Source organism: Ylistrum balloti, unplaced genomic scaffold, assembly GCF_031769215.1.
Source record: "Ylistrum balloti isolate Yb309-2 unplaced genomic scaffold, AGI_CSIRO_Ybal_v1 Utg369790, whole genome shotgun sequence".
In the NCBI taxonomy this organism is placed as follows: domain Eukaryota; kingdom Metazoa; phylum Mollusca; class Bivalvia; order Pectinida; family Pectinidae; genus Ylistrum; species Ylistrum balloti.
In genome coordinates, this window is record NW_026781974.1 from 659,217 (window position 1) to 676,051 (window position 16,835).

The window sequence follows — 16,835 nt, forward strand, 5'->3', positions numbered from 1 at the left end:
AAAGGTGTTGATGTTCTGTCTCTTTCGGAGTTAGAATGTCTGTCATTGGTCTGTGGGATAAAGGTGTTGATGTTCTGTCTCTTTCGGAGTTAGAATGTCTGTCATTGGTCTGTGGGATAAAGGTGTTGATGTTCTGTCTCTTTCGGAGTTAGAATGTCTGTCATTGGTCTGTGGGATAAAGGTGTTGATATTCTGTCTCTTTCGGAGTTAGAATGTCTGTCATTGGTCTGTGGGATAAAGGTGTTGATGTTCTGTCTCTTTCGGAGTTAGAATGTCTGTCATTGGTCTGTGGGATAAAGGTGTTGATGTTCTGTCTCTTTCGGAGTTAGAATGTCTGTCATTGGTCTGTGGGATAAAGGTGTTGATGTTCTGTCTCTGTCTCTTTCGGAGTTAGAATGTCTGTCATTGGTCTGTGGGATAAAGGTGTTGATGTTCTGTCTCTTTCGGAGTTAGAATGTCTGTCATTGGTCTGTGGGATAAAGGTGTTGATATTCTGTCTCTTTCGGAGTTAGAATGTCTGTCATTGGTCTGTGGGATAAAGGTGTTGATATTCTGTCTCTTTCGGAGTTAGAATGTCTGTCATTGGTCTGTGGGATAAAGGTGTTGATGTTCTGTCTCTTTCGGAGTTAGAATGTCTGTCATTGGTCTGTGGGATAAAGGTGTTGATGTTCTGTCTCTTTCGGAGTTAGAATGTCTGTCATTGGTCTGTGGGATAAAGGTGTTGATGTTCTGTCTCTTTCGGAGTTAGAATGTCTGTCATTGGTCTGTGGGGTAAGGGTGTTGATGTTCTGTCTCTTTCGGAGTTAGAATGTCTGTCATTGGTCTGTGGGATAAAGGTGTTGATATTCTGTCTCTTTCGGAGTTAGAATGTCTGTCATTGGTCTGTGGGATAAAGGTGTTGATGTTCTGTCTCTTTCGGATTTAGAATGTCTGTCATTGGTCTGTGGGATAAAGGTGTTGATGTTCTGTCTCTTTCGGAGTTAGAATGTCTGTCATTGGTCCGTGGGATAAGGGTGTTGATATTCTGTCTCTTTTGGGGCTAGAATGTCTCTTTCGGAGTCAGAATGACTGCGATTTTGGTAGGTAATAGTGTCAGTGTTCCTTCTCTTTGGAGTTGGAATGTCTTCAGTCTGTGAGATGCGGGTGTCAGTCTTTCGTCTTCTAAGTTCGAGTCAATCCTTTGTAGGGTAAGAATGTTGATCTTATGTCTGTCTATTTAGTGTCAATCTTTTGACTGGTGTAAAGATGTTGATCTTATGTCTGTCGGTTTAGTGCCAATCTTTTGACTGTTGTGAAGACGTCGATCTTATGTCTTTCGGGTTAGTGCCAATCTTTTGACTGTTGTGAAGACGTCGATCTTATGTCTGTCGGGTGAGTGCCAGGCTTCTGTCTCTGGGTAAAGGTATCAATCGTTTGTCTCTTTGGAGTATATTACTAGTGATGTGTTGAAAATATTACATGAGAGAATTCACTGGATAACGCGCCTATTATATGATAAAATTGTTCATAATATTAATCCATTTGATTTGTTGATAAATAGATTGGCAATGGCCATTACATCAACAGTATTACATTTATTACATTACACCAACTTTATAAATCTTCGTAGATTGTCGCTTGTGGTGGTCGGGTGGCGCAGTGGTAACGCACTCGCCTTTCACCTAGCCGATCGGGGTTCGATTCCCGTCACGGACATGAAAAGGTAAGGGTCACCTTCCCGACCACGTGGGTTTTCCCCGGTACTCCGGTTTCCTCCCACAATAAGACCCCTCGCACGCTTACATCCGGGCCATTAAGAGTGATTAGTAAAAGTTGACATAACCTGTTTCGCAATTGTTGTAAAATAAATAAAGTTTAAATTACCTCAGGATATTATACCGAACACAGGTCTAGGAGACCTCTCTATTCGGCTCCTTCTTTCTAATTGTTCCAAGTGGAGCAGCTCTATAGTCATAAATAAATTCCTCCCCTCGCCAGAACTTATCCAGTCTAGACTCAAATATTTTAAGGTTTGGAGCGTTGACAACGTTATCAGGCAGACTGTTCCAGGTGTTGATAATTCTAGAAGTGAATGAGAATTTACCAATGTTTTCTTTGCCCTGTGTGCTGTTAATTTATATTCATGTCTCCTAGTAGTACTAATATTCCGTTGGAGACTGATTGTAACATCCTGATCATATATGTTGAAAATTTTGTAAGTCTCTATCATATCTCCCCTCAGACGTCTATACACTTGTGTTGGGAGTTGACGTTTCTTCAGTCTGTCCTCGTAACACAAGTCTCTCAATCCAGGAACAAGTTTTGTTGCTCGACGCTGAAATTAATGTCGCTTTAATTTTATTCCAGACTGCAATAAATTCCGTGAAAGTAAGCACATGCTATATCAGCTATATCCAAACATTCTAAAGCATAAGTCCTGAAATAAGGAACAGAGCTTTGAAGGGGCACGTAAACTCTCTAATACGTCACCGCTATGAATTACTACAAGCTATCCCGTCATACAGTCAACTTAAACAACATTGGCATCGTTCTTAGGCATATTTTTTTAAAGAAAGCCTTAAACTTAAAATTTTCAAATGCCTCTTCCTATCCGTTGAAACATGTTTCTCAATTACATAAAAACCATTAAACGCCAAAAATTACGACTTACGACAAGTGGAGGTAGGGGGAGGGGGTGGGGGTGTAATTCCCAATTCACGTCCCAGGTTCTCAGGTTCCCGGTTCCTGGCGTTTTACTTCCGGTTCCTCCCTGTCTTCCAATTTCCTATTCAATATTCCAAGCTTACAAAATGGCATGGAACGGTTCTGTTTTAAAAGAATAAGTGGCAAGTTTGGCATTCACTTGAATTTATATTTCTAATGAAGAACTATTTTATAATTACTGTAATGAAATGAATGTAATTAATCGAATGAACTTGTTCTCAGTCTTTCTATGAACTCGTAAATTTATGGATCGTTTCTACAGACAGGTTTTCCGAAAAGTCGACCAAATGAATTAATCGCAAGAGATTTTGAGACAGGCACAAACGGAAACGGACTAAAATTCAAAACATGCAACATTTTAAAATTGTTTTTAACTGAAGACATTTCTCTGATAAAGAAATCTTTCTAAATTCGTCTTACTTCACCTATTCTTTCAATAGCGTTTGTTATATTGGGTATCCGCGATTCTTTTGTTCATTTGTGCTCCACGTTTTATCATTAAAAGTTTTTAAAAAACTTGTTAATTTTTTTCCATTATTATTATTATCATGTTACTTGTAATATTAACCTTAGCACCTTTAACAAAAATATTCATACTTTTGTTCTTGCATGTAACAATTTATTTCTTATTCGAGTTCCCTTTCGTGGGCCCCATATCAAGTCGGTTGAAGTAAATTTCCCATAATGCACCAATCTAATTCTAAGTCAGGACTGCGTTTGATTTGGATACAATTAGAGATTGGTGTAGGAACTAAGGAATGACCCGGACTCATTAGCGGACAAGATGTCTGCCTATCCGTCTCAGGAGTTTCGGCCTCTTAAAAAGCCGAAACTAGGCCCACCAGACGTGTATCCCCAAGATCCAAAGCAAAAAGAGGTAATGTATAGGTCTATGCAATTTGGTGATAGCTAAACTTACGTTTCATGATGCTCTGTTTACCAATAATTCGTTTTCAAATAACATGTTGAACAAAGACTGATTATGCAAAATAAATGGATTTCTGTTTTTGTCATTTTGTATTTATGTGGGTGGGCGTTAGATATTTCATGTTACATATACATAGACTGTTTGCATCGAAGGGAATGTTTTATCACCATTGTACTGAATGGACAAATTTACTGCCAACTTTTCTCGAAATTAATTTTTAGGTTCAGGAGGTTGGGAACATCCATGGATTTGCGAGGATGCCTTAAAAGTCTAACGTGTCCTTTCATTGCAGGATGAAAGCGACATGTATACCAATGTGTCTTGAGATCAGAGGAGAAAAATCCTCTATATGTGAGGGATGCGTTGGATTTGCAGTGCATTCTCGCAAATCCAAGAATGCACCAATCTGTTCATTATTTGTAGAGTACAGATATTGAAAACATTATTTCATTTTCCTTTCTACGTTGTGTTATCTTGAACTTGTTGGCGTTTGTCGAAACCTTGAGAAAATACCATAGTGAGCAATTAACCCACATAACAAACCTTTTGCTGAATGATCTCAAGATGATATTCTTAGCTTCCCCCAGGCATCACTCTCTGTCAGGATGGTGTGTTTCTATTGGTAGATGTTATTTATTCAAAGAACAACTGAATAGGTGAAATTTCTATTGATAATTGATAGGTCATATTTGCATCTCAATATTGTTATAGAAAGTTTCAAATATGTATATATGCAAGTAGATGGTGGGAAAGGTCTGACTATTCTTGAAAAATGTTGGTCTCTGTGATGAAGTCTTGATCACTAGTTAATATTCATAATGATATAAAACAACACAAATTTGATGAACATTCACTCTCCTTAAAAATGTTTAGTAATACATTCAACAGGTCTACTTTTTCCAATTATTTAATTTGCTGCATTTCCATTTTAATTCAAGAAAAGATGGACAGGCTTTTTTGTAATTACATTAACTCATGGAGAAAAATGACTGTTTATTGATTCATATGCGATTTATAGTTTCAAGGAAAAAGAATATCTATACCGTCAATTCCTTATGCAATTATTTGTACTTGTCTGTATATGTTGTCTTTATATAGGATGAATTGACATCAGCAAGTGTGAAGCATGGTTTTATCAACAGCCAAACTTTTGGTGATGAGGTAAGTACTTTCAACAAATCAACAGAAGTAATTCATAGACAATAAGTATTTAGTCAAAACATTTCTTTCAAGCTTCATTTGTTGCTGACATCTGCTGTTAAATTGATAGACTTAATCATTTGAATATCAAGTAACCATAAAATTGATGTTTTTATTTCAAAAATATTACTATGTGTATATGCATATATATCATAATTAGTCTTTAGACTTTAGTCTAGAATTGTTCAAAATCTACCCACAGTTTTATGCTCGAGTATGGTTGGGGTGGTTATAATTTGTTTACTTTCCTTTGTAAGCAGCCTGAACCTGTAAATCTAATATTTACCACAGTATTAATTACTATGTATAACAATTACTCATATTAACGATTTATTGTTATAGTATGGATCAGCTCGAAGAGAAAACATCAACCAAGAACAGGTAAGGCTTAAATTTTTGTTTCCTTGTTTGTGTATCAGTCATACCAGCAGTTCATAGTGCATGTAGTACTCTACTGACTATTTCAAACAATTCATTTATCTACACCTGCAGTAAATGATTTCAAAATATCCTAATTATCAAAGTTTCTAAAGTTTACGGTTTTACATTAAAATTTGCAACAAAATGGTGAATGGCAACTATCAGTTTTGAAAATTTTTGAGCCAAATACGATATTACTATTAAATGCTCTCATTAAAAAAAATGTCAATTAAAAAGTGGTATTAGACATTTTTAACAATTTGATCACTTCATTAATTTTGCAGCTTAATGTATTGGATGAGATGAATGAAAAAGGAAACTATCCTCATATCCCACTATTTCAATTATAAAGAACTGATTGGATTATCTATAAAAATTGATATAAATCAAATTGTGTTTTACACTTACTGTTTATGCAAATTTTGGGACAGCAGAGATATCTTTATAGCTAAAATAATAGGTTGTAAGGTTAATTTAGTCATCCTAAAAATACATGTGCATGTATACTATAGAACCAATATATTTAAAATCTGACATGTTGGAGTGAATAATTATTTCAGTGTTTATAGGTCTTTGGAATCATGGTTGGTGTTGCCATGATATGATACTGTGCAATTCTGTCATATTGGACAAGCTTATTTCATGAGGATTTACTTTAGAGAAAGACATGAAAATGAATGTACATGTCTGCTTATATGAATGTTAAATTTGTGTTTTTTATTTTTTTGCAGTTTGGAAAAGAATTTATTTCAGTATTGGATAAGAAGAAAGATGTCAATACATTTCAAGATACATCTAAAAAGAAACAATGTCCTACCAAAGACAATTTTTGGCCGGTAAGTTTTTAGGAAATATCAATTCTTCCAGTGGTAGTGTAAGTCACATTCCTAAATGTATTAATGAACTGAAAATACACTTGTCAATGTATCAGAAAAATTCCAACCTCAGAGAGAAATGACAATTACAAAACCTGAGAAATGATGAGGTACCAATAATAAAACATTTGGAAAGACAAGAATCTTCCACAGAGTAATCAAATCCATATTGGCAACATTGAGTGTATATATTACAGTTCATCGTTAGGTAAGTTCACAACAAAAAGTTCTGGAAATCACAACATTAATATGAAAGTAACATCCCTTCACATAATTTATACATTATTTTAGGTTATATACAGATATAAAGAAATCTATGATGAGATTGCATTAATTGTTCAACAGAGGTAATACCAAACTGGCCAAGCCCCTCTCATTCCAGATTGATGTCACATTTGTTTGGCTGTCGTATCACATGACATTTTTTTGTTTCGCTGGTACATGTATTGGACACATGTTTGGTGAATTTCATAATTCTGTGATCTACTTCTTTCACTCATAATGTTTCCTTCATATTTCCAATTTGATGGTCTAGGCTGCCAAAAACAAGAATGCTATGGAGGCATGGTTTAAGGACTTGGCTGGAAACAAGCCATTATTCCAACTGGGAAAGAAGGTATGTTACAAACACTGCCATCAAAACTTGACATATTATTTTGACTTATATTAATGCTGGTATTTTATTGTACTTTTTTGTCTGTCTAAACATTGCACAATTGGCAGTAGTTTATATTTGATAATATTGGATGCTTGGGAAGTTAACTTATAATAATTGTTTAACTGTGAAATTTTTCAAATGCTTATTTTTCTTTCACTGTCTGTACTTGGATATACAGATATTTTTATCTATACACACAAATTGTACAACATTGATTCCCTGGCCTTGAATTCAAATAACTAATATTTCTACAAATTTTCATTTTTTGTTTAAATTTTTGCTACTTTTATTCCATATCTTTTCTCTAGGTTCCTACATTTAACAAAAGAGACGAGCTATTTTCCACCCTATGTGAGTTCTCACTGCCTATGATGAAGGCAGCCTGGATGGTGAAGATGACTGCAGCCTACAACACTGCCATGCAAGAGAGTAAGATTAAGAAACGACAGATGGTGGACCAATCTGTTGGTGAGTGATAGCAATGGTTTTGACGATTCTAAATTCCTAAATGTATGTGTTTGTTCATTCAGTCTCCTTGAAGTGTTGGTTACGTTGAAATATCGAAGAATCAGGAGACATTGTCACAAGCCTTTCAACCCACATACATTACAGACATTGGACCGAAACCAAATTATAAGACTTCTTCTCAAAATAATGAAATAAGGAAAATTGAAAATGACCTCTTAAATAGTATTTTCGTTTGTTGTAGTGAATTGTCTTTAAACTCTGTTTTACTAATTAACTGCCATACCAAAAATCAAGGCAGTCCAAGACTTTCTGTATCTTTTGAAGAAAAGTAGAAAAAAAATTGACCTGAAAAAAGTATAGAAACTAGAATGTTGTATAGTTGGTAGTATTCATGATAGATTGAAATTTACTGTAATTTACTGTGATTTAAGATAGCTAAAAATTAAAATCCATGCAAATATTTAACATTAATCAAAAATATGAGGAAATCTGTTATAAGCCTGTATATACAAATACCAGTGTATAGACATACATGAAATTACTGTGAACAAGCCCAAAGTGGGACAACATTGAAAAATAAGTCCTTTGATATTTAACTACTGTACAGTATCAAATCAAGTGTCATGTATTGTACAGATTGGTGCCAGTCACTGACCAAGTTCATGCGTGACCAGATCCAGAAGATCCAGGACCCCTACCACGGCACACCTGGGGGACCTACTTCAGGCTTTCTCACTGTCTCCACCAATACAAACATCCAAGTTGACCTTGATCTGGCCATTAAACAGTGGCACTACTCCTGTAAACTGGCAAGGCATATGTATGATGTAAGTGATTTACAACAACACCAACAAAGTATGTAATATAGCAGGGAGTTTATCTTGTTCACATTTAACTACCAAATGCTGTGTGTTTCTTGGGATAACTGAGTGTTTCATTCTGATTGAGTTCATATTCACACCCATAACATTACATGTTCCGCATCTGATAAGATTTTTGATGGTCATTGGTCAAGGTTATTGATCAAAGGTGACCTTTCTGCTTTCTCCTTGAGGTTTATTTTTCTGTGCACTGTTACCTATTGTTGTCATAATGTGGTAAGTGAGTCCTGGGATGGTGAAACGTTAGACTATACCATAGAACCTGATATCTTCACCTCAGTCCTATTGAAACTGGGCCTTTGCTCTCTGATATTTCCTTTTATGGATAATTGTTGTATGATGTTTTATTAATTGACACCTTGACAGGTAAAAATTGGTTACAGCAGATGTCTGGAATATTGTATTTGATTTAACATTTTTAACTTATGTAACCCCTGTTTATTGTCTTTTTGGAGAAGATAATGTTGGTTGTCCTATAAATACAGTATCACTGGTAGTTTTCAGGAGTCAAAATTTTTACTGTTTTCTTTTAAAACCATCAAATTATACTCTCAGTGAATTTAACCTTTTTGATTTGGATGTAAAATGATATCTAATAAATACATGTCTCATTACTTCAGGAATTAGATTTTCACCATCATGTTAATGCAAAATAGTGAAAATATCATCATCACAAATGTAACTTGCTATACAATATTGTAGTTAACACATGTAGAAGGGAAAATTCTAGAATAAAGTTCTGGGATTTAGAAAGGCATTGATACGTGTTGAATAGCGATACAGTTACAGGTATTCATATTGATACCATCATACAAAATGCACTTAGTAGTACAGTACTGTCACGATGAAATTAATGGAAATGTAAGTCCTGTAAAATGATTGAAGTTGATGCTATTAAATTTTGTGGTACTATTTGCTTGCTGATTCTATGATGTCAAGTAATTGATTGTACAGTAGCGTACACTGGTGATTTAGCCATGTCTGTTTGTTGTCTACAGGAAGGACTACTGGACCGTAATGAATTCCTTACATGGCTGATAGACTTGCTTGAGAAGCTTAAACAAACAGAAGATACAGTGCTTAAACTGGTCATGGCTCAGGTGTTACAGGTAAGTTTGACTGTAATCAAGGTTTTGTTTTTAGATTTATGACATTTAGTGCAGGATTAACAAAACTTGAAGCTCCATTGAATAATATGACCAGCAACAATGTGTTGTGTACATAGATGTATTTTGGCATATTTATCATCACAACTTCTTCATTGTGGATGTTGGAGTCATGGAATTAGGACTTGTTAACATTTTTTTAACTTTTAAAACTTGAAAACACTATAGCATACAACCTGAAAACCTGTATGATATAGCATAAAGCCTGATGTAAGATTAAGTGTACAATCTGATGGAAGTTGAGGCATACAGCCAGATGAATGTTGACTGATTTATTATTTAAGGTTAAAGCAGAGAAAAGACTCACCTGTATATAATGTTGGTATCCATTTTTTGTTGTCAGTACCTGGATGAAATTACGATGTCAGTGCTATTGTCTCGTCGCTTGGCTTTCTTTGCTGCAAAGAAGATTGCCCAGTTATGTGGAGATTCTGGAGGGGCCTCACCCCAAACACAATCACCTATGGTTAACAGTACTGGCACCACGTAAGTACCAACAATTCTATTCTTATGTAAGAGGGTTAAACTTGTGAGGTGTTTACTGTATAACACCACAACTTGTGAGTGGCAAGTTTTCAGTTTTAACTTAAGTGCTCCAAAATATCTTGATATAACTAAAAACATTTATTTGTGTTCTAGAAATCAGTGTTAAGCAAGTGTTTTAAACTGGGTAGTAAATTGCTGTATGATTAGTGAAATGTTGAACTATTCGATTACAGTATAGCTGCAGCCAATGGTAACATGGCCATGCCTCAGAACCCACTGGCAGCTGTGTTCTCCCAGTACAACAACTGTCCTCAGCATCGCGGCATCATCCTAAGTCTGAGTGCCACTCTCCAGGTTATCACCCTGTTGTGTCCCACCTCTCTCATATGGAACACGCTAGGTGACAGCAAGACAGCATCATCTGTACTGTGTGGGTCAGCTCTCGACCTCTTGCCATGTGCTCCCTCAAGTTTACCCATGCCACCAGGTCCAGAGAATCCCCAAGTATGTACAAAAAATTAGTAGATTTATTCATTGTTCTGGGCTCAGTTTTTGAAAACTCTTTTTTTCATACAAAACGCAATGTTAATCAAGACTGTCAATGAAAATGTAAAATTATCAAATATCATTATAAGATCAAAGCCAGGAGGAAAAGCTGGTTCTGAGATTAACATGGTAGTTAAAGTTTATGTATATGACTTATATATACATAGTTTACTTAAAAGTAGTAGCTTTGCTGATGATTAAGTCTCTGCATTTTCTCTAGATACGAGCTCAGATCCGGGCAGTGGAGAACCAGTTGAAAATGCGTGGACGTGCAGCAGAGGTGCGCTGGTCTTCTGACAAATGTCAACAGTCCACTAGAGGTGAGATACTACATCCAGTTATTTGTCAGGTATTCTTTACATTTTCTCTCAGATGCCAGCGATTTATCAGGGTAAGATTGTCCATTCAAGGATAATGTCAATTGTTTGACTGCATTAGCTTAGTTGGTAGAGCATAAAGTGAAGATCTCAAGTGTGTGGTTAGCTGAGCCCTACTCGTGGTAATTTTTATAATACCTGATAAATAGACTGGTCTGTGCTGTCCTGTTAATGGTCTTGGCCAAAACTTTATTCCCAAATTGCTCTGGATTCTGTACAACAGGCCTCTTCTATGCTGTTCACTGAGGTAGCCACCAGCTACCACAAGGAGTCCTTGCTCAAAATGACTCTGGCTGTTTACAAGGTGATAAGCCCAGAAACAAATACCTGTTGTCAAATAAGAACAGGGAACACATGCTAAAGAGTGTATCACAGATCTTTGGTTTACCAGTAACACACATAGACTAGACATTAATATTGATAAAAAGTGCAACACTAGAATTTCTAAAGTTGTAAGCAAATTAGCTCTCAAAAAACATGAACTATCACCCAGTGATATCTTGGTTGTCAGTGGTCATCTAACCATAAAACACCCGCGCAAAATGTTTAACATCAAACCAATATATATATCTATTTCAATGTAGGTTTCTTGTCAATTGGAAATGATCAGACATCTGTAAAACATAAAAATCAGTGGGTATATTATTGATAAACTTCAAGGTTTGTTTGTTAAATTTATTGTTAACTTCAAAATGAGAAGTGGTGAAATTTCAAACAAGTACAAACCTTCTCTGATGTTTTACAAAAATAAAGGCATGGTTATAAAATAATATTGATAATTCATTTATGATCAGGTTTTACCATCAGTAAGAGACTGGAGGTACTGGACATGCTTGATAGACACAACTTTGACAAAGTGGACAGCAACAACTCACTGGACACTCTATATAACAAAGTCTTCTCTCTCCATCAGACCAAGGAAGGTGTAGAGGTAATGCTAGACTTTATTTTATATGAGTTGTAAAGAAAATTCAGATAAGAAAAATAACGCATTGGTGAATTAAGAAAACCAAAATTTTCTGATTGTTGTTTTGTGTCAATGAATATTGATGAAGCAGACATTCATTGATTTATCCTTATGGGGCTAATCTAATAAACTAAGCCTATCCTTCCCCAGCATACTCCCCAAACCTTTGTCCCCAGCCCTTCCCCCACCCCTCAAGAGTGAAGCTGTTCAGTATAACTTTTCCAAGTGTTTCTACATTAATGTCTCTGTGCTTTGATCTCCAGCCAATACTTGCCGATGAACCCATCATCCACCTACTGATCGATTGGGCTGTCAGTACACAGAGGACTGGCAACTACCGTGCAGTTGTGGTCGCCAAACTTCTGGAGAAACGGCAAAATGAGCTTAGAACTGAGGTAAGCTAATAAAATACCTCTTATTTATGCTGTTTTTGTTTTGTGGAATTTACATGTTCACTAGGGTGTTCATGTATGAAATAAGAACAACATTTACAATCATATAGAGAAAATTGTTTGTCCACGTAATACAAGACGATGATAGCCTTCACAATCATTTTAGAAACAGAAGATTTGACTTAGTTGTAAATGTGAATGAAATAATTTTCTACTGACCACTTCCTTGTGAATAAAATAAGAAAACAATGTGTGAATTGTTGAATAACAGTATTTTTGGCTGTAACTACTCTTTTCTCTTAGTGACTGTGTAAATACATTGGATATTCACAAGATTCACACTTAGGCATGGAGACAAAGACCTAAATGATCTCTGTCAGATGGTTTAAAACAATTTACAATTCATTTTTCTTTTTATAGAAATTTGGTGACTCAGATATGATAGATGACAAAGATTCGCTAGGGTCTGATGCCATGGTCCCCTCTGGACTCCCTGCCTTTCAGAGTCTTCTCATGAGCTTTCTGGATGAAAGAGCACCAGTTCTAGGTAATAAATATGATGTTGATTTCATCAGGTAGATTAATAAGTGATAAGACTAGTTGTTCATTTCTTCTTACAGAATAATATAAGTATAATAAGTTGTGGAAATATTTTTTGATATTTTTGATTTGTAGCTTGTGTTTCTAATTTTTTCAGTTAGACTTTGAATCAATGGTATTTGTGACTTATCAAGTACTATTTATTATCTGTATCTGTCAGTAGAGTGTGTTATAAACAAAATGGATTGATGTTTTAGAAATTTTATGGTCTAGACTTAAGGGTACTTCCATCATATTTTAGTCTTCTCTGTATATTGGTCCAAATCTCTTGTTGTCTGATTCTTCAGCATAGGACTAAGGGAATTGTAGATAAGATTATAATACAGTGAATGTGACTGTGTACATTTCCATACAATACTGAAATATCAGACAACACTTATATTCAGAGTTTGTTATTATGAAATGATCAAGGGCCTCATTTCCATTCTTGCATTTTATATAAAGATTAAAAGCGAAAACAAACTGGCAATAAAGACTATTCTTATCCAATACTGATATCTTGTAACTTATTTCTTAGGTCTATTAATATTTTAAACATACAAACTTTATTTCAGATGACAGCCCATCAGATGACTGTAGACAAGGTTTTGCTAACCTTATACAACTGTTCTGTGAACTGATTCGTCATGATGTGTTCTCTCATGATGCTTATATGTGTACCTTGATTTCACGTGGTGACTTGTCCTCTCCGACAACTGTGCCCCAGATTGGTGTGGACAGCATGGACCTATCCAGCATCAAATCCCTCACTGAATCGATCAAGCATGAGGTAATGGTAGGTCTGCTTCCTTACTGAGTCAATCAAACACAAGGTAATGATAGGTCTATAGCTTACTAAGTCAATCAAACACGTGGTAATGATAGGCCTGTAGCCTTACTGAGTCAATCAAACATGTGGTGATAATAGGTCTGTAGCCTTACTGAGTCAATCAAAATTGAGGTAATGATAGGTCTGTAGCCTTACTGAGTCAATCAAACATGAGGTAATGATAGGTCTGTAGCCTTAATGAGTCAATCAAACATGAGGTAATGATAGGTCTATAGCCTTACTGAGTCCGTCAAACAGGAGGTAATCGTAAATCTATAGCCTTACTGAGTCAATCTAACAGAAGGTAATGTTTCAATACATTACAAAATTAGCTTTACCAACTGGATACATTTTTAAGATCTTTGTTATATTTCCTTTTTATGTTGTATGGTGATAATGTGATGCAATAACAAAGACATCACTCTTTTCAGCACCAGGATGATATTAAAGTTGATATGGACATCAACACGATGGAAAGTGATTATGTCAGTCTGTTTGACTGTGTCAAGGATGAACACAAACCAAGTCCTGAGGAGCCTGCCTCAGTCAAGTCTGTTAAGTCTGAGAAAGACCAGCCTATCCCCAGTGTTGGGGGTCACACACATGGAGGCATGGAGACCATACAACAGCCTAAGGGGCCTTCACGTCACATGATATACGCACAGCATTTCCCCATTCCTAAAGATGCTGTTCATGAATGTAATCAGCGTGGTATTGTTATGTATGGTGTAGGTAAAGCTAGGGATGATGCCAGACATTATGTTAAAAAGATCTCCAAGGAAACACTGAAATTATTCAGTAAGAAAAATTGTGTGGACACAGGTAGTGGTGACCTCGGGAAGGTCAAAAAGAGGAAGGAAAAGGAACCAGGTGACACATCTCTTGCAGCTGTGGTTACAAACTTTGACCAAATTTTTGAAGTAATTTTCGGGAAATACCAAAAACTTTCTTACTTTGATCAGCATGCAGTCACCGCTCAGTGTACAGATGCTGTACTTGAACAGATCAACAGCTTCACAATGGGAAACTCCAGTTATCTGCCCCTGGTCGACAATATCTCATATTTATTTGATTTGATGGAATACTCTCTCAATATATATGGTCTCCTGGATTTCTCTGTAAAGGTATGTATACTTACATATTTCAAAAAAGCTTGGGGGATTTTTGTGTCTTTGAATATATCAGAAATAGGGAGATCAAAAAGGAAATATTGAGACTTTCAGAATAATTGAATGGTGTTGTAACTAAAGGATATACATGTGTAAGTAGAGTATTTAAAGGTCAGGAGAACTTTTATTTATTTGTAGAATCAGTTTCATGTTAGTTGGACAAGATTTAAAACTCTGTGTATGTGTTTAAAAGTGATTCCTGTTGGTTTTTGAGAATATTTTTAATTAGAATTATGTATAATTGGTCCTTTGAATAAAAGCTGATGATGTTTGATCATTGCTGAAGTTTTCCCTTGTCCTAAGTTCACTGTATCCTAAAAAAAAAGAAGGAAAAAAAGAAAAGATTATTTAAGTAACTGTGTTCTTAAGAAAGGAAATAAATTAAAAATGTTTTTAATTTGATGTTTTAGCTACTGAAGGAGTTAGGTATGGTGGAGCACACATTGAGCAGCCAGAAATCAAGTCTAGCTGGAAACTACACCACTTTTCTCTGTCTCTGTATTGTGGGCGTGTTCAGGAAGTACCACCCCTACCTCCTTGTCTCCCAAGACCTCATCATACAGGCCTTCGAGGGGTTAGTATCTGTCTGGGGATGTTGATGTGACTTATAGCGAAAACAACTTGAGTCTGCGTAAACAGTTCTGATTTGTCTCTTTAAATGGGGATGATAATTTTGAAATTGTATTTTAACCATCTGTGCTGTCTGTTGTAGTTTGATTGGTGCAGTGAAGGATGTATATAATCCAGCAGTGTGTACATCGGCGGAGCGATGCATTCTGGTGTATCTCTACAATGCATACACCTCCTGCAGCTATTTACGGGTGGGTCTCCTGGATACCTTTGTAGACTACACACTTTAATCAGCTATATTTTGATGTGACTTCTGGATATTTTAGAAGGAGAGCACATTTTGATTAATTTATTGATCGATGTGGCTCCTGAAAATTTATGTGCTGTATTTGATAAACAATAAAACTTTTGCTGGTTTGTGATCAGTTATTACAGCTGTAAATTTGTTCAGTGATAGAAAGCTGAGATAAAGGTGCTGTAATGTGTTGATATGTGATTTGAGGAAGGTTTCATTCACAAATCATTTTTTCGACTTTCAGGATAAGAAGTCTGAAATGTTCAGTAATTCTTTTAAGAAGATAAAGATGACACTGTATGCAGACATTAATCCCTCTGCTTCTAACCTGCTGTGGGATCCCTCCTTCATGATGGACTTTATGGCCTCTGTCAAGTAAGTACAGAAATCTAACATGCATGATAAGTATGTGAGGCGTTAGAGGACAACAGCACAACCATGATTACACTGGTTATCTTGCTGTTTTCATAAATATTTGTTGATCTGTTGAATTTCATGTTTATAAGACTGCTTTATCGTACCACTGTTATACACAATAAGGAAAAGCAGTAGTTATATAATTTTATTATTGTATGGAAGCATGGCCAAAATTGCTTCATGATAAATGACTTTTGATTCAATCTAACCTTAATATTTCTATCAAATGGAAAGTTGATGAAGACAAAGGATCTAGAGTTCTGTCTAGTACTTGGACTTGGCACATATTTTAAACACACATCATTTTGCATTCTTAAATTTTAGGGTGATATCAATTTGTGGCATATCAGCACAATGATGAATTAGGGCAACCACAATAAGTGCTATATAAACGAAAGTATAGGAAATGAAAAGCACAAACATAATTAAGATTTTCTGAGAGTAAATCACTTTAATAAGATTATCACTGAAATAATGTATGCTTACACTAGTAACTATCATTGTGAATCTGTCAGGAATGTATTCACTGTCAAACATCATATTGCTAATCATTTAATGACTAAATAATCAGGGTTTAGGTATTCACTATTCACTTGATTCTTATGTTTCTTCGGTGCATAGTTTTAGAAATAACAATACTGGTTCTCATTTGTTTTAGATCCCAGCCAGACACATCGCTGACCAAACAGCTTTATGACAATCCAGCCAATCGCTACAGCTTTGTGTGTAATGCCATGCTCAATATATGTAACTCGCAGAAGGTTGATAGGTAAGTATTTAAATAGTAATTTGTAAAATAAAGATTTTATATCATGTAAGCAAGGTATGTTTAATTACATTTATCTGATAATAATGAAATGTTTGATAATAAGCATATTCACATCTACTGCAAACTCAATAGCAATCCTG

The 16,835-nt window shown here is 35.6% G+C and overlaps 1 protein-coding gene across 4 annotated transcripts in view; it reads left to right on the plus strand.

Annotated features, from left to right (window-relative positions):
- The first annotated feature begins 3,481 nt into the window (after positions 1-3,481).
- The window catches only part of LOC132544324 (mediator of RNA polymerase II transcription subunit 12-like protein), a 43,554-nt gene continuing 30,200 nt past the window's right edge, over positions 3,482-16,835 (plus strand). For 2 of the 4 annotated variants that reach the window (XM_060207902.1, XM_060207900.1), the window contains exons 1-20: positions 3,488-3,580; positions 4,730-4,792; positions 5,174-5,212; positions 5,983-6,087; positions 6,662-6,742; positions 7,093-7,252; positions 7,889-8,079; positions 9,132-9,242; positions 9,643-9,785; positions 10,019-10,289; positions 10,552-10,651; positions 11,503-11,639; positions 11,939-12,070; positions 12,488-12,614; positions 13,222-13,442; positions 13,907-14,599; positions 15,055-15,218; positions 15,357-15,465; positions 15,754-15,884; positions 16,585-16,695. In XM_060207902.1, coding sequence (XP_060063885.1) covers positions 3,488-3,580; positions 4,730-4,792; positions 5,174-5,212; positions 5,983-6,087; positions 6,662-6,742; positions 7,093-7,252; positions 7,889-8,079; positions 9,132-9,242; positions 9,643-9,785; positions 10,019-10,289; positions 10,552-10,651; positions 11,503-11,639; positions 11,939-12,070; positions 12,488-12,614; positions 13,222-13,442; positions 13,907-14,599; positions 15,055-15,218; positions 15,357-15,465; positions 15,754-15,884; positions 16,585-16,695 — 3,182 coding nt within the window. Of the gene's footprint in view, positions 3,581-4,729; positions 4,793-5,173; positions 5,213-5,982; positions 6,088-6,661; positions 6,743-7,092; positions 7,253-7,888; positions 8,080-9,131; positions 9,243-9,642; positions 9,786-10,018; positions 10,290-10,551; positions 10,652-11,502; positions 11,640-11,938; positions 12,071-12,487; positions 12,615-13,221; positions 13,443-13,906; positions 14,600-15,054; positions 15,219-15,356; positions 15,466-15,753; positions 15,885-16,584; positions 16,696-16,835 lie in introns of all 4 variants that reach the window. The other 2 variants (XM_060207903.1, XM_060207901.1) reach the window with 2 other exon arrangements.